Genomic DNA, 23,727 nt, shown 5'->3' with positions numbered 1-23,727 from the left:
AATATTGCGGAGATGCAGGAAGGCTGTTCTAGTAATATTAGTTATAATGACACCAAGGCTTTTTAGAGATGAGCTTGATGCAACTGAGAAATTAAGTTTAAGTGTAAAATTAGACAGTTTGTTTCTAGCTGCTTTTGGACCAAGAAGTAGAACCTCTGTTTTGTCCAAGTTAAGAAGGAGAAAGTTACTCGACATCCAGTCTCTTATGTCTTTTATACAGTCCTCAATCTTGCCACATTTAATTTTATCATGGGGTTCGCTTGCTAAATATAACTGTCATTGGCATAACAGTAAAAATTTATGCCGTGTTTACTGATGATGGTGCCCAGTGGTAGCATATATAATGTGAATAATACAGGTCCTGAAACAGAGCCTTGTGGAACACCATACTTTTGCGAGGGCAGATGATTCACTGTTTATATTAACAAACTGATAGCGATCAGTGAGGTAGGACCTGAACAAGGAAAGAGCTATTCCTGTTACCCCTACAAGGTTTTCTAGTCTATTTAGTAAGATAGCGTGGTCTATTGTGTCAAATGCCGCACTAAGATCGAGGAGGACTAACAGGGACACATTTTCTTGGTCAGAGAATAATAATAGATCATTTACAATTTTTACTAGTGCAAATATTGACTTAATATCTCAAAATGATTTATTTTCTCTGAATATTGTCTTAGCATCTCCAAACAATGACTTGTGATGTTGAAATATTGACTTTATATTTTTTTGAATAATAACTTTTCTCAAAATACTGATATTATATCTCATTTTATTTAAAAGCTGAATAACGCTAATAGGCAGAAATATGTTTTATAATTTTGTTTTTTTAGTTTTATGAAAGTCATTCAAAAATATGTAAAAAATAGGTCATCGTACCTTTTTTGACTACCATCTCGCAACGCTCAGGGTGAGAATTGCTGGTTTTAACAGTGAGTTTTGAGGATGCTTGATACTCGTGCTGAGCGCCCCTGGTGGATTTGATAGACATAACATTAGAAACAACATGATTATTGCAGTTATGTAGCCTACTTTTTTCTTTCGAGCCTTAAGAATAGTATTTAACAGTCAAGTATTTTAAAATATTAAATGAATAAATAAAGGGAATATTCAGATAAATTTTGAACTGAAGTTTCTCAAAACAGTGACTTACTTCTTAAAAGAATGACTCCTCTCATTCTTATTTTAACCTTTTTCTCGTTCAGGTATCTGTGCTGCTGCTGTCTCTGAGCGGGGTCACCTCTGTGGTGGAGCTCCGTGGGGAGGATGTTGTCGTGGCAACTGAGGCCCAGTCCCTCACCCCTAAGCAGCTGGGCAACCAGAGAGTGATGGAGCTGCTGGCCGGACTGACGGTGGCGCAAGGTGAGGACACATGATGTAGTCATTCAGTTAGCATCATGCTAATTGTTGGGGTTTAAGCTTTCCTCACTTGTTAGCTACGTTAGCCTCGTAGCTTCAGTGCTAAAGCTAAAGAAGTAAACTTCAGACACCAAACACGTCTCAGCTGATCAATTACTTTTGGGAGAAATTGGGTAAATTTGATCTTTTGCAAACCATCACTTTAATACTTTGCTCTTCTCCCTCTTCAGGAGGTTCCTCGTCCCCGGCCAGCCCGGGGGCTCTCCCGGCGGTCTGTATGAGGGTGGAGGCAGGACCTAGTGCAGGTCGTCACTGTGCGGCAGCAGAGGGGGCGGGGTTTTTGGAGGTTTGTGTGCAGGGCTGCCGGGCGGAGCTGCTGACCTCCACTTTGAACACGATTGGACCGTTCCTGGAGGATGAGCTGACGGCTGACCCACAGCCAATCAGACTGAGGATATACAACACCAGCCTCACGCTGAAGGTCAGGGTCAGGAGTGGAGCACTCTTTTAGCCTCACTCTAGATTGACGCTGATTCTGGGGCCTGTTTGGCCCGCCATCAGAACAGGTGTTCCGATTTCAGCTTGTGCTTAAGCTATAATCTTCGTAGTTTATGGGATATGTATTACACATTATGTATTTACAACCCAAAAAGGTTGGGATGCTGTGCAAAATGTCAATAAATCCAAAATGTAATGATGTGCAAACGTTATAACCCTATATTTCAGTGAAAATAGTATAAGAAGGACAAGGCTGAAAACCAATACTGGCTGGCCATGATCTTCGGGCCCTCAGACAGCACTGCATTAAAAACAGACATGATTCTGTAGTGGAAATTACTGTATGGGCTCAGGAACACTTCCGTCTGTGAACACAGTTCATCTCTGAATCCACAAATGCAAGTTAAACCTCTACCATGCAAAAAAGAAACCAAATATAAACAGGATCCAGAAACACTTCCACCTTCTCTGATCCTGAGCTCATCTAAGATAGACTGAGGTGAAGTGTCCTGTGGTCCGATGAATCAAACTTCAATCCTATATCAAGCAGAATATAGACATTTCACTTTCCAAACTACAGCAGTCCGTCTCCTCAGTTCCCAAACAACATAGTGGTAAACATGACCCTGTGCCAACTCAAGTTTCAACATTTGATATGTTGTCTTTGTACTGTTTTCAATTTAACATAGGTGGTAAATGATTTGCACAACATTGCATTCTGTTTTTATGTATATTTTACACAGTGTCCCAACTTTTTTGGAAATGTGTTGTAGAAAATGAATCATAATTAACTACACAAAACAATGCGGGTAATCATAATGTATGGTTTTAATCTTTTGACAGAGCAATAAGCCCTGTGATCTGGTAGGTTTCTTAAATCCGTAGCTCTGTGTTTGTTTCAGGACGATGGTCCGCGGGTGTACCCCACCGCTCCCCAGCCTGTTCCTGTGGCCTTCTATTTGGATGGTGTAGTTCTGGAGCGGCTGGACGACGGACACCTCATGCTCAGATGTAGGTTCACGTAGTACATTTCATGGGAGCGGTACTCATGGGTATGGCTTTAACTCAAGAGTGATGACCTGACCTCTGTTTACTTCGCCCCTGCAGCCACTGCCAGCCAATCAGGAGACGGTGATGCAGGAGGACAGGACAGAGCCTGCTGTGGGCCCGGAGGAGAGGGGAAGGTATGTTAACTACACAGACACACATTTATAGATAACAGTGTGTCATAGTCAAGTAATCTCTAAAAACTTGATATGGTTTGAGGCATGAAGGTCTAGTTTGCTTCCCTATTTGGCAGCTTCTTAGTAAGGTTTTCTGTTCCACCTTAAATAGTGCAGCAGTTACATTCTGGAACCTCAGGCTCTTTGTTCCACTTTAAATGGTGCAGCAGTTACATTCTGGCTCATCAGGTTCTTCTGTTCCACCTACTACATCAGTCTAAAGAAGCCTGAAGAACTTCAAACACTAAACTCAGCCACTTGAATAAAACGAGCTGTTTTCCCTTTTTTCTCTGCTCATGAATAATCTAATGATCTCTGCTCTGAATGGCTGGTTTACAGTGAGGTGCCGTGATGGCTCACACAGAAGTAGCATGTGGAAACAGACACGGTAGGAAGATAAAGCGAACCTCCGTGTAAATAAGCTGGTTCTCATACTGTTCAATTAGCTATGCAGGTTTTGAGAATTTTCCATTCCACCATAAATGATGCTGCAGTTACATTCTGCCACCTGTACAAGCTGCAGCATTTAAGGTGGAACATTCAGTTAAGAAGCTGCGAACATGAAGCATCCTTCAGTCTGCTTTAAAGATGATCATCATCCGTTGACGGTTCGGTTCTTGTGAAGAGAACTAAAAGTGCCGACGTCCCTTCACAGCCTGGAGCTGCATTTCTGCACACAGTCTGACATTTTTATTGCTGCTGCTCTGTTGTCATATGTGAATGTTGGGGCCATGAATATTAATGAGTCGAGACATAATAGTTTATGTAACAGTTTAGGATTTTGGAATCGGCCCATTTTACCCTCTTTTCCAAATGCGGAATCTGTATCTGAAGGAGGAGACAGCAGGGTTTAAGGTTCACAGTGTGTCAGTTCCATGCACTGAACTCTCCTTATTCAACTACGCCAATGTAAATACAGTTTTACGTTCTATGGCACCTTTAAGGCAGCTTTGTTCTCTCTGTAGATCTGAGCAGGTGAGAGAGGACGGGTAGAGCGTTACTGCAGTAATTATTGTCTCCACACTGACCTGCATGACCAGGTGGTGTTTAATGCTTACCTAAAGCACTGTGGTTCTTTATTATTCATGCCTAAAGTCTAATGTCACTGTGTGAGTGTGGGCTCAGATAACAGCTTTTAAAGGTGTGTTAGCAGTTCCCAACTTTTTCCAACTTGTGGCCCACACAACTGACCACTATAAGTCTGTCTGTGTGTGTGTGTGTGTGTGTGTGTGTGTGTGTGCGTGTGTATGTATGTATATATATATATATATAGTTTTGACAAGTTGGTCTTAATATGTATCATGTTTACATACCTGTCCAGGAGGAATGTTGCTAATTTGAGTCTGTTCTACAGTTTGAATGAATAACTGGCTCTAAATCTAGGTATTGTGATATAAACTGAGTTGTTTATGTTGGGCTGGTCTTTAAGTTTGTTTGTTTTGTCTGCAGGTCGAGTCTCTGCAGTCTCAGCTGTCTGAAATGCGCGCAGCTCTGGCTGCAGCTCTATCGGAGCAAGAACGCCTCCTGCAGGAGATCCACAAATACAACCCTGCATTCACACTCTAGGCTCCAGCACAGGGCAACACTGACGGCCTTCACAGCACAGTGAAGAGAGGAAGAGGAGGAGGGAGGGAGCCATCAACCTCCCATCGTGATGGACAGATCACAGACGGAGCAGGAGAATCAACATCACCATCACCGTCCGCATCACAGCTGCTTTACAGTCACTGACCGACAGTCAGTCAGTCTCTCTCTCTCTCTCTGTCTCCCTTTTTTCTTTCTCTTTTCTCTTTCTTTCAGTGTCTTCCAATTTGTTTTTTCTGTCTGTCACTCTTTTTTCTCTATTTTTTCTTTTCTTACTGCTTTAATTGTTTTTCGTCCTTTCTTTTCCCCTCACTTTTTTTATTGTTTTTTTCCTTTTTTCTGATTTGTTTCTTTCTTTCCTTCTTTTTCTCTCTCTCTGTCTCTTTCTTTCTGTCTTTCTTTGTCACTTTCCCTCTATTTTTTTGTTACTCTCTCCATTTTCTTGTTTTGTTTGATTTCCTCTTTTTCTTTTCTTTCTGTTTAACTTGTTTTTCTTCTCTCTCTCTCTCTCTCTCTCTCTCTCTCTCTCTCTCTCTCTCTCTCTCTCTCTCTGTGAGTCTGTTGACTGTCTGCATGCTCTCACTCGATTTCCCATGATGCACCTGTGCTGTGTACCCACACTAGCTGGTGTGAGCTGGTGTTGGAGTTTCTCTGATAGATTGCTCCGTTTATATCAGCTCCACCAAAATAACCTAAAAAAAATATATAAAATTCACTTTGACATTCGCTCAGTGTGATAAACCGCCCAGCTTTCAGTTCAGTTTCTTTACCAGAAATTCAGTTTGAACAAGTAATAATGTTCAGTATTGGCTCGATCCCTAGTGAGGCAACAGCCAAGTCCTAGAGATTTTAGTCCTAATCATTTTAACGTTGGATCCATTTATGTCGCCTGTGAAGGTTTGCAGACATTCTCACTGTTCAAAAAAAAAATCATGAAATTTTCACATTGAATTCTTCATTGTGGCAGCGTATTCCAGACTTTATTCAAATTCAACTGCAATTTTGAAAATGCTAATTCAGTTCATTAATATTGGTCGAGAAGCACTTTCACACAAAACCACTTTGGACAGAATTCTCCTTAGGCTGGTTAGTGAGTGTTAAATTGTCACTAGCAGTGGTTGCTAATGCTAGCTCCGTATTGTAAACAAGCATCTCGCTCAGTGCCAAAGTTTAGACTCATCAGTTTTTAAAGCAGCACTGTGTAGTTGTGTCCAAAACACAACCAATGTTACAAAATGTTCCTCTGCACACTGCATGCAATTACATATGTCCACCAGAGAGGGCTCCAAATACTCATATCCTACATAGTGTTGCTTTAAAACGTGCCCCGCGCTAAAAAGCCCCTCCCGATGTCCAGCCCACACTGTTTGAATGAATTTTGAAAAATAAAATTAGATTTTTTTTCTTTTTTAAATGCACTTTTACTTGTTCGGATTGACTTTGTGATAAAGAACCTGAATTAAAAGCTGGAGCAGTTCACCACAGTTCAGTGTAGAGTTATTTTGAAAGTTCTTCTGAAACACGTTTATTCAGCTGAAATTCAGAGTTATTATTCAGTGCCATACTGACATACTGAGGTGACTCTCCACCTGCAGTCTGAACGCAGTGTGTGTGTGTGTGTGTGTGTGTGTGTAATTAGTTGTGAATGTTGGTATTTTTTATTCTAGATTTCTTTTGGAACCAAACATGGTTCCTGTTCTTGTTTTCTAAGCTGATTTGCACAGACTGAGAGCGCGGAGAGGGTTAAGCATTTATACAAGTGTGAAAACGATCTGCATGCTTGAGTTTCCATTTTTTAAAGTCCTGTAGAACATCTGTAGAGATGTAGCCGTTACTGTGCGTTTACTTTTGGTACTAAAGTGTTACAATTGTTTCTTATCATTTAAAGCTATGCTGTTTGAGATGTACAGTGAATATTGGGGTAAAGTCAGTATTACTGAGTGTCTCTAATGCAGCGTCTGGTTAAAATTCTCTCTAAAGGCCGATGAGTCAATTTTAAAGTGATAGTTCAGCACAGAATCCCCCAGTTTACCCCCACTGTAGTCAATCAGCCGAGACATCTTCTTTAGTTTTAGCACTGGAGCTATGAGGCTACTGTTGCTAACAAATAATGGAAGCTTATACCCACCAATTAGCATCATTGCTAAATCCTCACACTTGCCTTAAATTCTACCCATTACTCCATAATTAAACAGTTTAGATATAAACAAAAACCTATTACTAAGATTTTCTGCTATTTTCCCATCATCAACATTACATATAAAACTCAGAAGACACGTGTAGGTTCACTGGTGGTTTTGGATAGTAAATAAAATGTCTATATTTGTGTTGTAGTCATGGTGACTCCTGGTTCCTATCACCACCACTGTAAAGACGTCTGAACTATTTCACGCCGAACCACTCTGAATCACTCTGTTTACATCTCACACACTGAATTGTGGGGAAATCGGTGAAGCTGTCATTTACATAATGTCAAATAGGCTTGATTGTGTGGATTCTTATGCTGTATGACAGGCTGTTATCTATAAAAAAAAAATGGGGACAACGTATGTTTCACAATCGGTGGGGTATAAATTTAGCTATATTAGCATTGTAGCAGACTTGAAGCCACATATCTTGGCTGATTGATAATATTTGGGGTAACTAGAATGAATTTATACAGTGAAACTGTTTAAATTAAAATGTTCAAACTATCCCTTTATGAGAAACCTGACCATTAATGCTAACTTGGCTATTGAATGGAAGCTAGCAGACACCAGTTAGCATGATGTCATTATGCTAATTGGTGACTTTTATTCACTGTTAGCAAATGTCTATTGTAGCATTTTACCTGCCAAACTATCACTTCAGTGTAAAACGTTTAGAAAAATTTCGTCTTCCACTCGGCTGCTTCGGCTCCTGATACTGTACAAACACGTTTCTGTATATTTCTGAAGACGCCACACGATTAAACACCCACAAAACTGGAACTGTAGATTTAAAGCCTCTCACTGCATGTCGAACACGAACATTTAGTTTTATTCGTCTTTTTTAAAAATATTTTTATGCATGACTGTACTTGATACTTTACAGTGCAATATTGTCAAGGTCACGAACTGCTAACATCCGTTTACGGGACTTTTATTTTGTCTTTTGATGTAACTGTGCATGGGTCGTTGATCTTCTGCTTAGACGTAAGATTTTGTGGTTAAAGCTAATGCTCTGCCCAGCAAGTGAACAAATGACTTTTTGTTTGTTTTGTTTGTCTTTATTTTTACTTTTATTTATAGGTTTATTATATTTAGTCTCTGGGCTTTTGAAGGATTATATGTGTGTTTTAAAGCTAAAATATGCTAACATAAGAGAGTCTAGCCTCAAAGGGGGTGAATTTTTATTTGATTCTGATTCTTTAGGAAGTGATTCAGTGAATCATGAAATCTAAATTTTTCTTTACAATTTGATTCCATTATTTTGGTATATATGTATTTTTTAAAGTCGGGAATGTTTTAAATTCTCAGACTAGTTTGAAACGTAAACGGTAAAACAAATATTTGTCTGTTTTTATTTTACTGTATAAATGGTTCCTCTAGTTGTTTATATATTCAGTCTATTTTAAAATGGGGAATCCCACCAAATTTTTCAAACCTCTATATGATTCAATACTTAAACAACTATAAACAAATTATTTTGTTTTAGGCTGAAACCTTCTCAAGACTATCATAAAACAACGTCTCAGACATCAGGCAGTGTATTCATAACCATTTCATGTAATAACTTTCTGTGAGGGAGCTTTTAGAGGTGGACGTCTGGTTCCTGTCACCACCACTGTGAACAATTCTGACTCGGTGGGTTTCTTTAGAACGGAGCGTTTCTCACCAAACCACTCTGAATGACTCTGTTTACATCTTAATGATATAATTATGCAGAAATTTTGTTCAATTGGTGGAATTCCCCTTTTAAAATGATTTAGAATTTTTACTGGTAAAATGTAAATTCCATGATTCAGTGAATTGATTCCTAAAGAGTCATTTTGGACATAATTGAACATTTGTAGAGGTTTATGCTCATAAGGAACACTGTATACCTGACACAGGTGCGCTGAGAAGTGTCCTGTTTTAGTACGTTCTCTTCATCTTCTTTATTTTCTTTAGTTACTTTTATTTATGTTTTATTAATAGTCTAATTAAGGCCTTACGAATGTGGTCTGTGTATTAATATTATGATTGTTTTAAAGGATGTAATAATAATGATGATAATGTGGTCATTTTGGACAGGAGGTGGACTTGATTGAATGAAAGATTTGGAATTATCATATGATTACATATCAATAAGGCACTGCAGCCTAATGCAGAACAACCCTCTGTATTTCCCATAATGCACCACAAACTCACGTCACAGATTAACGCACATTGCTCCGTTCTCAACAGTATTCTGATATAATTTCCCATTTTATATTGACATCATCTATTTAATTATTTAAAAAAGGAACAAAAAACTTGGTTCTGTGAACCATGACTGTATGTGGAGGAAAAAAAAGAACAAAGAATAAAAAGATGATCTAGAAATTCATAAATGTGTTGTTTATTAAGAATCTCCTACCTTTTAAAACTTTAAACTGACATCAATGCAGTTCTCTCAGTGCACATATGGAAATTAAACTGTGATGTCACAACCATGAATCCGTTCACAGATGATGGCCCATTTGAAGGAAGTGATGAGGCAAGTCTCATGCTTACACAGGACACACTTCTCGGGGGATGGGGTCACGCTTTTGATTGACAAGGTAAACAGCAAACATTGACTTGAGAGAACACCAGTGACTGAGATGATTGATGAACATTTAATATATGTATATGACATATATAATGAAGTATAATAAAGTAGAACTTATAACCTATAAGTGGAGCTTATAGACCTGGGTGTATCTTATCAGAATAAAGTGGATTGAAAGGGGTGGGGCTTATTCACAGGGGCAGCCTATCAAAGTAGGCGGGCAGGAGACATGGGAGACGCCTGGGTATATCTTATCAAAAGAAAGTGAACAAAAAGGGATGGGGCTTAAACACCTGGGAGTATCTTACAAGAAAGTGTCTGGAAAAGGGCGGGGCTTATGCATCTGGGTGTATGGAAAATGTGGGGGGGGAAAGGGTGGAGCTTATGCACCTGGGTGCATCTTATCAGAACATGAACATAAAGGGGTGGAGCTTATGCACCTGGGTGTATCTTATCAGGAGAACATGAACATAAAGGGGTGGAGCTTATAAGAATTACATGATCAGAAAAGAGTGGAGCTTATGCACCAGAGTATTTTTTCTGCATAAAGTGAACAGAAAGAAGTGGGGCTTATATACCTGGGTCTATCTTATCAGAAGAAAGTGTCTGGAAAGGGGCAAGGCTTAAACTCCTGGATGCATCCTATCAAAAGAAAGTAAACAGAAAGGGGCAGGGCTTATACCTCTGGGTGTATCCTATCAGAACACAGTGTCTGGAAAGGGGTAGAGCTTATACACCTGCTCATCCTATCAGGCTGAAGTGGGTGGGGACTATGCTATGGACACACCCTCACTAATGACTGTTTTTATCTGGAGAGAATAGAAATTGTAGAGTTTATGATGTTTGGGGTTTGTTTAGTGAGCGGAGCTGAAACTGTTCTACTGGAGAACCTTTATCAATCTCAGACAAACCAACCTGTAGAACAGAATCAGAACCTCTGTAGAGTCAAGAACACTTTAAACACAAAGTATCAGAAAAATACAAAAAGAAACTTCACTTCAAAATCACAAAAATCATTTTAATTTTGGAAAATGTGCTTAATTATACAGATAAAAACGTAAATTATGGGCTTTTTAAACTCGCGCGTCTGCCTGAGCTATATGAACATTTTTCTTCTTTACATAAGAAAGCAAGGACACAACCATTTTATAAGCACACATTATTTCCTTGCCGTCTAAACTATAATAATTAGGTGTAAACAAAAGTTTGAGTCTTGAGGAGTATTTACAGTGGGCACACAGCTAAACCGCCAGGAAAAAACAGCATAAATAATAGACGCTTTAACACAAATCTTCCTGTAAGCAGCCTGTGATCCTCTGAGAGAGAACATGAGACTTTCTAGGGCTGAACGGGCCTCTAATCCGTTCCCTCTATTACAGATCTCACAGAGAACAAATGCAGGAGCTGTTTCATTCCCGACATTCCGACCCGCCCACCTGTGTTTATATATTTCTCAAATAGCCACATACTGGATAACCCTCACTTTAAGTTTAAAGTGATAGTTCAACAAGCAAAAGTTCCTCCTCACTCCAAATGTAGTCAATCAGCTTAGACATGTTTGGTGCCTGAAGTTTGCTTCTGTAGTTTTATCGCTGAAGCTACGGAGCTAATATTGCTAACAGGTAATGGAAGCTTATAGCCCACCACTTAGCATTGTGCTAACGTGATTTTTAGGACGGAGTGCCGAAATATTACTTCAATATGTGATTATTAAAAAATTTCAATATTTAAATTAGCCAACCAGCATCAGCGAGCCAATAATCATGCTTGTTCTGTGATCTACAACAGACTGCCTGTCTAAGTTTACACACCTTAAGGACATGATTGATGTCAGCACTTCTTAAAGGGGAACTCCACCAATTTTCTAAATTCTAGCATAATTTAATGGTTAAGATGTAGATAGAGCTATTCCGAGTGGTTTTCCATTCTAATCAGTGGTGGTGATGGGGACCAGACGTCCACCTCTAAAAGCTCCCTACATGAAATGGTTATGAATACACTGCCTGATGACAGACGTTATTTTACAATAGTTTTGAGAAGATTTTGGCCTTAAAATCTATTCGTGGTGGAGGGATACATAACATGCAAGGTGCTATGAAGCAAAATAGTCCCCAAAGTTTTCTTTATTTCAGATTTTCAGCTATTTTCCCCATTATCAACAGTCCATATAAAACTCAGAAGACACGTGTAGGTTCACTGGTGGTTCTGGATAGTAAATAAAATGTCTATATTTGTGTTGCAGTCATGGTGACATGGTGTGACGCAAGAGACATGATTTAAGCATGATGTTAACTGGTGGGTATAAGCTTCCATTGCCTGTTAGCTACATTAGCCTGGTAGCTCCTGTGCTAAAACTAAATAAGCAAACTTCAAACACCCAACACGTCTCACTTAGAGGGGTGGACCTCAGGCTTTAAGTTATCCAGCGTTACTGAAATATCACTGATTGGTGAAATCCAGGTTTGGTATGTTTTCTTGATAAACTTCTTCAGTCTTCAGTCCATTGAGTGAGAGCGTGTGTGTGTGGAGCTCAGTGGAAGAGGATGCGTTTGTATTTGGTGTTGGGGATCTGCTCCCTGCTCTTTAATCTCCTCACCGCCTCCCTCATGTGCTTCGGCTGCAGAGGAGGAGTGTCGCCCCACTTCTCACAAACATCCAGCGCTACAAAAACACACAAAACACAAAACACACGTTCCAGCATGAAGAAAAACACATCTGACTGTGCACACTACTCACATACAACTGGATCATTTAAGCCCTGTCCAATAGAAATCTCCCTGGGCTTAAAGGAGCACACAACCTAAAATTAAAAATGTAACCATCACCACATCTGTTGTCAACACGCCTGCTCTCCTCCCACAGTAGTGCTTCAGTGCCTCTAGAAAGAGACTTTTTGAGGTTAATGATGTATACATCATCAAAGGACGTCATACATAAAAAAAAAATATATCTTGGGAACGCTGTATGGTACAGGCTTGCTTTCATTTTTTCCCGGAAGGTTAGCACTGTGTTGTTTCCAATGAGGGCTCCCAGTGTGATTGTACCCCTTTCAGAAGCTTTGTAATCCAGCCTTTTTGGAGATTTTGTTAAATAAATTCATAATGACAAGCACTGAATGTCTTCTGTGATTATTTTTCAATACGGAGAAACGAATAAGAGATGTTGTTGTTAGCATGGCTGATAGCTGTCCACTGACGACTTGGGTTAAATCTGTCGACCAGGCCACGCTCTCAACTCGTCCCCCAATCAGAGGGCGCATTCCTGACTCGCATCAGAGGCTGTGGTCCCGACTCGTCAATCAATAAGAGGCCGCCTTCCTGACTTGGCCGTGTTCCTGATTTGTCAACCAATCAGAGGCTGTGTTCCCCACTCATCCACTAATCAGAGGCTAATCAACGCTACCCTTCCAGGCAAAATAAGACTCTAGCACTCCCAATATTTATTCTTTTATGTACAACGTCCTTTGATGTCGCATATGACATCGTTTACCTGTAAGAGTTAAAGACTAAATCCATCTCCCCTCTGATGTTGCGTCTTGAAGGTGGTAGGAACTTTTCAATGGATTTTTAAAAAAAAAAATTTATTTTTTAATTTGTTCACTGGCTGGCTAATACAATAAGAAGGCAGATAGCTAAAGTTACTGCTACGGAAGCAAACATCACATCTGCATTTATCAGCCTCTATATCAGTATATTTATTTATCACTGTGCTGATATATGACAATGTGTGATGTATTTGTGCAATGAAAATCACTCCTGATCGTGAAAATTTGTCAGAAAGAGCAAATCAGGGTTAGAACCAGGCTAGTTTACACTCAGCTCAACTGTGAAATCCTACTTTGCTAGATGCTCTGCAGTATTAAATCCCTGTCTGTCTCCAAACCACATGGTTTACCTTCTTCTACGATCTCTCCAACGAACACCTTGGAGATGCCAGACATGGCAATGACGACATTCTGAGAGACGGACGATCCTGTAATGGACTGGATCAGCTGAAAAAGAGGAACAAACACTTCAAACTGAACAGGACACTTCAAACTGGACAGTCAATCAGCTGAGAAACAGAAACATGAAGCTGTTCTCACTCGTTTGATGGCTGCTTTAGGGAACGCTGAGCGTCTGTACATCTCGTATCGGTTCAGCTGCTCCTCCGAAAACGAAGAGACTAAAACTCTGCAGAACAATCAGCATTATTCACAAATTAATTCATTACCGAAGACACTCAAGAACACCACAAACACTTATTAATGGCTTATAAATATGAGCAGATATCACGTCCAGGGATGCACTTGTTGAGTACATATTTTTTTTTAGTACTCACAGATACCGTACTGAGTAGTTGTTAGCGTAAATGAGTGCAACAGTTAAATCAATAAAATCTTTATAATTTTAAATAAAGTGCGTTAGCTAGCTATGCTACATTAGTTATCTGATCGAGTAGAGCTGCAATGGAGAAGAGCAGGTTTTGTCCCGTTAGAAAAGCTCTTCTGTACAGCTGTAAATAAAGAAGGTTTCATACTTTTGATCCTCATCTGTCTCTTTCAGCAGCAGCACAGCGACAGCAGGAATCACATCCGAGGCTAATGTATCCGAGGAGCTTACGCTTCCAGTTTTACGTCTTGTTGGAGTCTTTTGATTGGCTGTAGCTGAATGTCCTCTAAAGTTGTGAACTCTAATTTAATATGTTCCATATATTGAGTAAACTGCATACTATGCTTTTTAAAGGAATTATTTGAGTGCATGTTTAGTTAGTTTTGTTACTAAGCTGTTCAATAGTCAGTGACGAACACATGACAATAAATGTTTACTGCAGCATCTGGACTTCCTGCCACCTGATAAAATTCGCTTCTCTTTTGCATAACTCCAATTCTGTGACCATATATTGGCTTTTGTTATATTAACTCTCTACTATTGTTTAGGTTGTGAGACTTCAAAAAACTGACCAATCTATGCTGGTCGAGGAGCCCAGAAGACCTGGTTGCTGATCTGTCCTTGCAAATAGTTACAACTACACATAAATGCATGTTTTCTGTGCTTTTTACGAACATTCAGAATGTGAATATCCAGCGCACTGGTCCACGCTTGTCTATTAGCTTTTATCTCCGAGTTTGTTTCTAAAGCCCTGCCTTGAATCTGAATCAGCAGAACTCACTGCATCTTCTGGATCTCATCCTCATCCACTTTGTGTCGTTTCTCCTTCTTCTTCTCAGGCTCAACCTTCAGCTTTTTGGACGGTGGAGGATGATGACCGCTGGAGTGGGCTTCTTCTTCGTCCTCTCCGGCTGCAGCCTCTTTAATCGAAATCTGAACACAAACCAGCAGATTTAAAATCACACAGAGATTTTTAAGATCGTCATATACAGAGTCCACCTTTCGTTTATTAATTTTACACTCAAAACAACCAACAAGTACTTATTATTCATTTTACAGTGTCAAAAAAACAGAAAACAGAACAGAAAGTCACACAGAATCCTCAACAGCTAAATCTAATCTCAGCTGTTTGAGTGTTCATTGAGTCACTCTTTATTACAGCTTCCATTCTTTTCAGGAGACTCACTTTCAGTTTCTCAAAGAAATCTGCAGACACACCTTCAAAGTCTTAGAATTTGAATTGTTGATCATTTTCTGAAGTAATCAAACACATTCAGTGATGTTGAGGTCTGGACTCTGGGGTGGTCAGTCCATTGTTCAGCTTCTTAGTTTGATGAGTCTCTCTCCTTTTCTCAGTGATGTGGATGTTTTCAGATCTGAAGCAGCTTGATTTTCTCCTCTCTCTCAAAGATGAAAGCTTTAAGTGCTGTCTGATGGGGGCAGTTTTGGTGTCTACTAGGTCTTCCAGGTCGTTGTTAGGAGTCACATTTTCTCTGTAGCTTTTAATCATTTTTTTGAACTCCAGTTTTTTCACTAACTTTCTAACTTAGTGTACTATATATACACTTTAAGATAATGTGCATGAAGTATATGTTGGCTGGGGGACCTTTCTGAACAGACTCTTTTTAATCTGATCTTTAGTTACAGATATTAAAAATCTAGCCTTTATAAGCCTTTTTAATGTTCAGCAGGAACCCTATCTGTAAGTGTGAGTGTTTCTAACCCCTTTGTCTTCCTCCTTTATGCTGCTGCTCTGTTCTGTCGTTCTCTGTGTTGATGAACTTTCTCCCTCCTCCTGTTTCTCCTGCTGTGGAGGATCTGAGCTTTCTACTCTGTCCGCAGGTTCCTCCACACGGCACGGATCTGCCATACTGCACACGGCCTGCAGGGGGCAACACAACAACAATCAAGCAATTTAGTAACAATAACAACACAATACAGTAACAATTTTAACAGAGTAACAACACCCTACACAGATCTGCCGTAGTACACACGGCCTGCAGGGGGCAAGACAACAACGTAAAACACTAACAACTTAACACAATAACAACTACAGCACAATATCGAACATGGCCAGGTCTGTTTCATAAAACAAGTTTACTTGCTCTTCCAGCTAAATTTAACCCTAGTTTAATCTAGCCCTGGATTTCTTGTCTCAGAACAGTGAATCTACCCATCATCCCCACGCCAACTCTGCACGCCTAACCTGCTCCAGGGCCGGTTATGTTCAGGATTTCTGACAGGCCACTAAGGGCAGAGCTCCTGACGGACCAGTCAGGGCTGGAATAACCAGGGCAGAGCTTCCAATGGGCCAATCAGGGCAGAGCTCCTGACGAACCAATGAGGGCAGAGTTCCTGCTGGGCCAATCAGGTCTAGCATGTGCACGTTGACAGTCATATATTTTTTTTAATTGCTGCAAATCATCAGTTATTAATCTGTTTAATATTACAAAAAATACAGCGACTATAAAAAAGGAGCAGCACAGCTATGATACAGTAACCCAACACTAAGAGCAAAACGATTCCAATACGATTTAAAAAAAGGCAAAATCATGAAAATTTTTACAAAACTGATCTGAATTTAAAACTCGCCACTAAGCTCACCCTCCTCCGTCTTCAATGGAAACCTCAAAATGTGGAAAAACATTTAAAAAGTCATTTAATTACAGTAAATGATCAGCATCACACTACTTAACTTAAAATATCATGTTGATATTTCAATTTTGTAGTGTTGCTGTATGATAATGATGATCATTTTTAATTTTAACAAAGAAAATATCAAACATCTAAACGAATCCTAAACTCTATCATGAAATATGTGTTCTATTTAGTTTGGTTCTAGTTAGACCTACGACATCTGTATAGAACCATTTGCATGCTTAAATCGTTCTTTGCGTGGTGAAAGGGTTCTTCAGCTTGATGGAGAATGTGTTGTACATGGTTCCAAAGAACACCAAAAAGGGTTCTGCTATAGTTGCTATGTCAAGCTTGTAACAATATAAAAACCATTTTCAAACATAGAACTTGTGGTTCTATACATAATAAGTGTCTTTACTGAAGAACCATCTTCTCTAAGTGTGTACACATCACAAAAATAGAACACAACAGAACACAATAACACAACATAAAACCACAGAGCATAAACACCTAATACAACAACGACAAACATCACCGAACAAGAACAAAACAACAAAACAAAAACTGTTTAAATTATATCATTATTATAAATTTCAAGCAGAGCCCTAAACTAACTTTACACAAACTCCTATAACTAAGCCTATAATCTACAGACGAAGCTGAAGTTCCGTTCCACCTTAAATAGTGCAGCAGTTCCATTCTGGCGCCCAGGCTGAACAAGAACTGCTGCACCATTTAAGGTGGAACGGGAAATTCGAGTGAAAGGCTGGCGAAAAGGTAGCCAAATTCAGCCTGTAATCCACTGTAAATGAGTCAGAAGGAGACTGAATAATTAAATAATAAATAAAAACTAAACGAATAACCGTTTAATTATTTAAACCACTGTTACAATCCATTTTAACGTTAGCTACATTAGCTGCTAAAATTAGCCTGCTAAACATTCACTGCTTTATTGGAAATTATTTCTCACCGTTCAAAGATGAAATCTGCTCACTCAGCGCAGAAACACACCTCAAAAAACTCAGCAGTATTTATAATAAAGTAATATGTGTAAAATACACGGGATAATAAATTAATCACCAACATAAAAAGCTAACGAAACAGCAGCCTAGCAGAAAACTGCCACTGTGTACATCTTCCGCTTAATATGTATTTCAAAATAAAAGTCAACGGCGGGCAGGGTATGTATGTATGTATTTATTTATTTATTTATTTATTGAATAACGTAGGTAGTTAGTTATTTAGTTCGTTTATTTTCGTAGCTCAATGTATTGTTGTTAATAATAACATGCACAATCATTTTGTGAAGTTTTACTTAGAATAACTGAAAGATCTTTAAAAATATATAACGATGATGATCGAGTAAAGTAAATAGGACAATGAAATGATAAATCCGCCACTGGAAAAGAGCGTTTGCCAAATGCAGAAAAATCATGTCAAGGTATATAAAGATATAAAAAAGAATAAAACATTCAAACGTATATATATATATATATATATATATATATATGTATGTATATATATATATATATATATACATATATATATATATATATATATATATATATACATATATTATATATACATATATATATATATATATATATATATATATATATATATGTATGCATATATATATGGACAGACAAAGAAAGAGAGACAGAGAGATAGACAGATATATAGATACATCTGAGATATAGATAGATAGACAGATAGTTATATAGATGATATTTTGTCTCGTAGCTCCAGTAAAAGCTGAAATATCTCAGCAGGGCTTCTCTAAAATCACCACAGAATAATTTATAATATTTCACCTCATGCTGAGTGGATGGCAGAGTGATGTTTGAGTAAAAAGCTCTGCCTGTTTCCCTTTGGGACTGTAAATGCAGAGCTGCAGGACTAAATCATTTATAATGAAGTGTCTTCAGTCTGATTTAGTTAAAGCTCACACAAAACACAGCCAAGAAGCACAATTCATCAGACTGATTTAACAGTAGAGCTGAGCAATACGACAAAACACAATATCATGATACTTCAGGAAGCTTTGTACAATACATGATGTGCCATGATATTTATTTTTTTCTCACATCTGTTCAGATAGAACAGATAAAATAGTGCCACATTTAAATATAATACCTAAAAAAAACTAAGGAAAGCAATTACTATTCAACAGTTCATACACTGTGCTGAACTAAATCCAATTAAACAGGACTAATTATGCTCTTTTTTTAATCAGACAACCTTGTGGGAAGTGCTTTTAAGCACTGATGATGTTCACGGTATACTCAGAAAAGCACATTGTGAGGTAATTTATCATGATGATGATAAATATTGTTGAATTTCCCAGCTTTGTTTAATAGAAATGATACATTTTTTAAATAAGTGTGTGAAATATGAAGCTAAGAATGATAAATTCCACATATTTTTTATTTTTGTTGGGATACATTTCTTTAGACTTTTATTTTGTTATTATTTTAATGAGTTGTTTATAATTTTAAAGCGTCAGTAAACACAGTTATCTGACAGTATGGAATGATGAGCACTCGGAGCAGAAATGAGGTTGTGGGTAAATGTGCTTCAGACTGTCATACACAAAATAAACAGTTATGCAGTTACAGACGGGCTAGAAATGTACTGAACTCATCTGATCAACAGTCTCAGAGTCTGTAGAGCGTATTCACAACGCAGCTCTGTTTATTTTACATTATTTACAGTAAATATTACGCTGTTATTATTGCTCTGATGTCTGACTGCAGGTCAGCAGGCTGGCGGGGATTTATTTCCAAATCAATACAGTGTAATAGCCCGTGGGGAAGAAGAGCAATTGGATTTATTGATCCCAACTCCCTCAATGGTGATTAGCTAATCAGTGTGATTAAAAAGACTGTCACATCTCTAAATAAATAAATACTTCATTAAATATAAAAAAAGAAACGAAGAAACAAAATATAGCTGAAAAAATAAAAACTACAACATTATAGAGAAATAAATAAATAAATGTGAAGAAAGAAGCAAAGTAACAAAATAAAAAATAAATATTAAAAAAATAGCTAAATAAATAAATAACACAAAATTTTAAAGGAAGGGAAAAACTCCAAACTAAAGAACTTTACAAAAAAAACGTTAAAATAAGTTAATAAATAAACAAATATATAAATATTAAGAAAGAAGCAAAGTAATAAAATAATGAAATGTAGACAATACCTTTTAAATTGCATAAACAAACAAACAAACAAACAAACAACCAAATAAATAAATAAATAAATAAATAAATAAATACATAGGCGAATAATAGGAAGTGACGTGTCAATGAAGGACGGAGGAAGTTTGTACGGCGAGATTTTTATTTCCTACCCGTTTTTCGACAAGCCCCGCCCTACTACACTGTGAGTGGTTACTAAGTTCTCTCTTTCTGTGCTGCGATTGGCCACTTTCTCCTGCTCGCGTAGAGTAGCGCCACATTCCCTGCACTGTGATTGGCTAATCTTTTACACGCACAGGCAGCCAGCCATTTGATTGGTTAGAACTACCGCGTCGACAAGGCCATGATTGGTTTATACGCTGACAATCCGCCATGCGATTGGCCGCTAATTTGAAGAGGCGGGTACGAATCAGGAGCCAATCCCTGCGCGGGAGGGCGGAGCTTTCCGGAATACGGGCGGAGAGTAATTTCAGCTCGGTGGCGCTGCTGGGAGGAAAGTTTTCCCGGGCGGGATTGGGAATACCGAAGGAGGAAGGAGGAAGCAGGGAGGAGGTCCAGCTTTGGGAGATATTTTGGTGTTTGTTTAGCGCCTCGGCTCGTGTCTGGAGGCCGGCGGAGGGCTGCTGTGTGCCGGGCGGGTCTCTCTCTCTCTCTCTCGGTGGAGATGGGGAAGGAGCAGGAGCTGCTGGAGGCGGCGCGCACGGGGAATCTGGCCGCCGTAGAGAAGCTCCTAGGCGGGAAGCGGCAGTCCGCTGGAGCCGCTGGAGCTGGAGGAGGATCCGGAAACGCTGGAGGTGGAAGCGGCCATGGGTCATCCTCACACCCGCTCTCCAGCCTGCTCAGGTAGGATTGGAGGGGAAGAAAGCAGCTTGAATGGAGAATTTTAGGAGAGTGAGAACCACAAAAGAGCAGAAACGGAGGCCAGGTGAATGGGTTCCTCAGAGAGAACCATGTAGGACCCTGTTGTTGCTTCTGGGGTCTTCCTCTGGTTTTCATCTGATCTTCATCTTGTTTTTATCTGGTCTTTTCTCCCATATTTAGCTTAAACATAATATTTTAGATGTTAATAATCCATACATGTCCTATACTGTGCATGGTACACTCTCAAAAAAGGTGGTTCTTTAAGGATTCTTTAGTAAAGCAGCGGTTCTATGTAGAACCATGAACACTCAGAGAACCATTTGCATGCTTAAGTGGTCCTTTGCATGGTGAAATGGTTCTTTAGTTTAATGGAGAATGTATTGTGTATGGTTCTATATAGAACCTTTTTGACAATGGTTCTGTATAGCACCAAAAACAGGTTCTTCTTTGCGTCATACCAGTAGCAATGGCAGAACCCTTTTTGGTGCTACACAGAACCGTTCTTCATCAATCTGAATAGCCATTTCACCATGCAAAAAACTATTTATGCATGTAAAGTGTTCATAGTTCTAAATAGAAACATTCGCTTTACTAAAGAATCCTCTAAAAAACATCTTTTTGAGGAGTTTGGTCTTCATCTGACATGTGTCCCCCATCTTACACGTAATATTTCAGATATTTAGAGCCCCGAAATGTTCTATGTCAAGCATGATAGAACACCAGGCTTCACTGGGAGGTTCAGATTGTGCTTAAAAAGAGCACAGAACCCATTAAAAGTTCTGCTGTTTCCTAATGGTGTCCAGTAGTCTCTATTGGGATTCTTTGTTGTCCTGATGGGTTTATTTAACAGGTGTTGTGATTCCAGGTGCATTTGATGATCTCCTAATGGGATCTAAAGGTGTTCTACAGGAAACTAGTGGCAACCTTTAAGCCAGTTCCCATTAGAAAGCAAATCCACCAGGATTTAATCCTAGTGGTTCTAGTGGTCTTTTTTCGGTAGGGCATTCATGTCCAGTCTAACAATGGTGACTTTTCAAGAACGTAGAACGTAGAACGTAGATTGTGTAAATGCTTTTCATCACACAGTAAACACCAGCAGCAGCACATCTGGCCAGTGGTGGGTCTTATGTTGCCAGTCTTGTGGATGAACATCTGTAAAAAGCTGTAATTGTTAGAATGAAAACACTCCAGTGATCTCAGGGATACCACTAGGTGGTAGAGCGCTGGAGCCCAAACTCCGTCTGGGATGCAGTCAGTTCCTGTCCAGACTTTTGGTCTTGAGGGGCTGAAGTGAAGTGTTTATGGAGGGCTGAAAAGGCAACACAATGTACAAATAAAAAACTAAGCTTTTAAAATATATTTATATTTTCTTATCAAAATGAGAGATGGATTGTTGACCGGGCCGGGGACCAGTGTCCAGGGGCCTCGGGAGACTTTGAGGCAGTTCAAATACCATGGGGACCATCCACTGCGGATAGAACTGCTAGATAAAAGAACAGTCCTCAAATGTGTACAATTTTAATTCTGCACTCTTAAAAGAAGGTTCTTTAAGGGTTCTTTAGTAAAAACACTGAGCTTCATTCTTCTGTAACTTCCTAAGTATGTTCTGGAGAAAGGTCCTAAGAAAAAGTCTACGTCAGATTCATGAAGTGATCTTAAAGGGCAGAACTGTTCTCACCTTTGTGCTTTTGAGTGTGTGTAGATTCTGTTCTTACCTAAGAAGAAATTTCTTCTGAGGAACGTTTGAAGAATGAGGCCCAGTGGTTCTATGTAGAACCATGAACAGTCAAAGAACCGTTTGCATGGTGAAATGGTTCTTTGCATTGATGGAGAATATGTTGTTAATGGTTCTAAAGCACTAAAAAGGTTGTTGTTAGAAGCTTGACATCGTCACAATATATTTCACCATTTTGGTGCTGTATAGAACCATATACAACACATTCTCCATCATTCTGAAGAACAATTTCACCATGCTAAGAACGATTTAAGCATGCAAGTTGTTCTGAGTGTCTTTTTTCCATCTTTTTTGAGTGTATCTTTCATTATTCAACACGTTTTATAACATTTTGTTGAAATCTGACCTGATATGCAGAGCTTGTGAACTGACGGACTGACAAACTACATTCAAGCCTGAAAAAATAAAACATCCAAAGCTTAATTTGAAACTGTGCATTTGAAATTGTTTAAAATTGAATTTGAAAATAACTTAAATTGCAATCATAAAATTGGTTAGATTCAATGTTCTCCCCAAATTGTTCAGTCCTGAACCTCCCCAGATTGTTCAGACCTGTAACAGAATCACTGCAACACCTGAATCAGTCTGTATTAAAACATACAGTCCCGCAGCCTTTAATGAACAATAATACAGGCAGTTATATTGGCATTATAAATATAATTAGCTTATGTTGCACCTCCACTCCGCTCTGCCTAGGGAAATGGGTCAGGTGTCTTTGTTTTGCTTCCTGGTGTGTCGACATACCTTTCCACATTAACTCTGCTTCCTTGGAACAAAAATAAACAGATGGATTCACGTTTTCTAAAGACATTTTATACATTTTTAGTTGTGGAGCTTGGAGAGATGGTTTGGGGCTCTTAGGAAGACTGTACAAATACTTTACAATTAGATTTTTTAACATTTCTTCCTTAAATTAGTGTTTAAAGTGTAATCAGAGTCATTCAGAGAGGTTTGGTGTGAGTTTATTTAATTATTATTATTATTATTTCAGATTTTTTTCTATTTTCCCATCATGAACATTCCGTATAAACTCAGAAGACACGTGTAGGTTCACTGGTAGTTTTGGATAGTAAATAAAATGTCTATATTTGTGTTGTAGTCATGGTTACCCCTGGTTCCTATCACCACCACTGTAACAGAGATGACAGTGAATGTCAGAATGACTGTGTGGATCTTTTGAACATTATATTATGTAATTATGTGAAAAGAGCATAGATTTTAATATACGACAGGAAGTGTAGGGGGTGATATGACTTCTATTGTTTCATTTAAAAAGTGCTATATAATGTTTATATGATCCACAGAGTCATTCTGACAGACTGTAATACATTACAGGAAGTGTAGGGGGCGATATGGCTTCTATTTTGTTGCACTATAAGGGAAGAAACTGTACAGACTGAACTATGAATGATGTGGGCAGAAGGGCTGAACGATTCTGGGAAAATATCTAATTGCGATTTTTCTGACCAATGCTACCATTGTTATTAAAATGCAGTTTTTTTTTAGAAA

General features: G+C 38.7%; 3 protein-coding genes across 9 annotated transcripts in view; 2 read left to right on the top strand and 1 right to left on the bottom strand.

The window, feature by feature from the left end:
• The window catches only part of uhrf1bp1 (UHRF1 binding protein 1), a 36,685-nt gene extending 31,792 nt beyond the window's left edge, over nucleotides 1-4,893 (top strand). Inside the window, exons 19-23 of the mRNA XM_036592149.1 lie at nucleotides 1,203-1,359; nucleotides 1,587-1,837; nucleotides 2,757-2,865; nucleotides 2,962-3,038; nucleotides 4,527-4,893. Coding sequence (XP_036448042.1) covers nucleotides 1,203-1,359; nucleotides 1,587-1,837; nucleotides 2,757-2,865; nucleotides 2,962-3,038; nucleotides 4,527-4,643 — 711 coding nt within the window. The 3' untranslated portion in view covers nucleotides 4,644-4,893. The remainder of the gene's footprint in view (nucleotides 1-1,202; nucleotides 1,360-1,586; nucleotides 1,838-2,756; nucleotides 2,866-2,961; nucleotides 3,039-4,526) is intronic.
• A 5,530-nt stretch (nucleotides 4,894-10,423) lies between these two features.
• Nucleotides 10,424-17,577, bottom strand: taf11 (TAF11 RNA polymerase II, TATA box binding protein (TBP)-associated factor). Its single transcript, XM_036592036.1, has 6 exons — nucleotides 17,391-17,577; nucleotides 15,507-15,665; nucleotides 14,565-14,716; nucleotides 13,498-13,585; nucleotides 13,308-13,404; nucleotides 10,424-12,074 (listed from the first exon to the last, which is right to left on the bottom strand). Exons 2-6 carry the CDS (start codon nucleotides 15,651-15,653, stop codon nucleotides 11,944-11,946), a joined length of 615 nt encoding a protein of 204 aa, XP_036447929.1. The 5' UTR covers nucleotides 15,654-15,665; nucleotides 17,391-17,577; the 3' UTR covers nucleotides 10,424-11,943.
• A 2,488-nt stretch (nucleotides 17,578-20,065) lies between these two features.
• LOC118821995 (ankyrin repeat and SAM domain-containing protein 1A) overlaps nucleotides 20,066-23,727 on the top strand; it is a 116,961-nt gene continuing 113,299 nt past the window's right edge. For all 7 annotated transcript variants that reach the window (XM_036590741.1, XM_036590739.1, XM_036590744.1 and 4 more), the window contains exon 1: nucleotides 20,066-20,465. In XM_036590741.1, coding sequence (XP_036446634.1) covers nucleotides 20,287-20,465 — 179 coding nt within the window. In that variant the 5' untranslated portion in view covers nucleotides 20,066-20,286. The remainder of the gene's footprint in view (nucleotides 20,466-23,727) is intronic.

Source organism: Colossoma macropomum, unplaced genomic scaffold (assembly GCF_904425465.1).
Source record: "Colossoma macropomum unplaced genomic scaffold, Colossoma_macropomum, whole genome shotgun sequence".
Classification (NCBI taxonomy): domain Eukaryota; kingdom Metazoa; phylum Chordata; class Actinopteri; order Characiformes; family Serrasalmidae; genus Colossoma; species Colossoma macropomum.
Note: the sequence above shows the minus strand (reverse complement) of the source record. Positions and strands in the feature narration are given on the sequence as shown.

Excerpts from the sequence above, each read along its gene's own strand:
- taf11 (XM_036592036.1), bottom strand. The coding sequence starts at position 15,653 with ATGGCAGATCCGTGCCGTGTGGAGGAACCTGCGGACAGAGTAGAAAGC. Across the intron at positions 13,405-13,497 it reads CTAAAGCAGCCATCAAACGA|CTGATCCAGTCCATTACAGG; the intron begins GTGAGAACAGCT and ends CCTCTTTTTCAG. Across the intron at positions 12,075-13,307 it reads TGGAGAGATCGTAGAAGAAG|CGCTGGATGTTTGTGAGAAG; the intron begins GTAAACCATGTG and ends GTGTTTTTGTAG.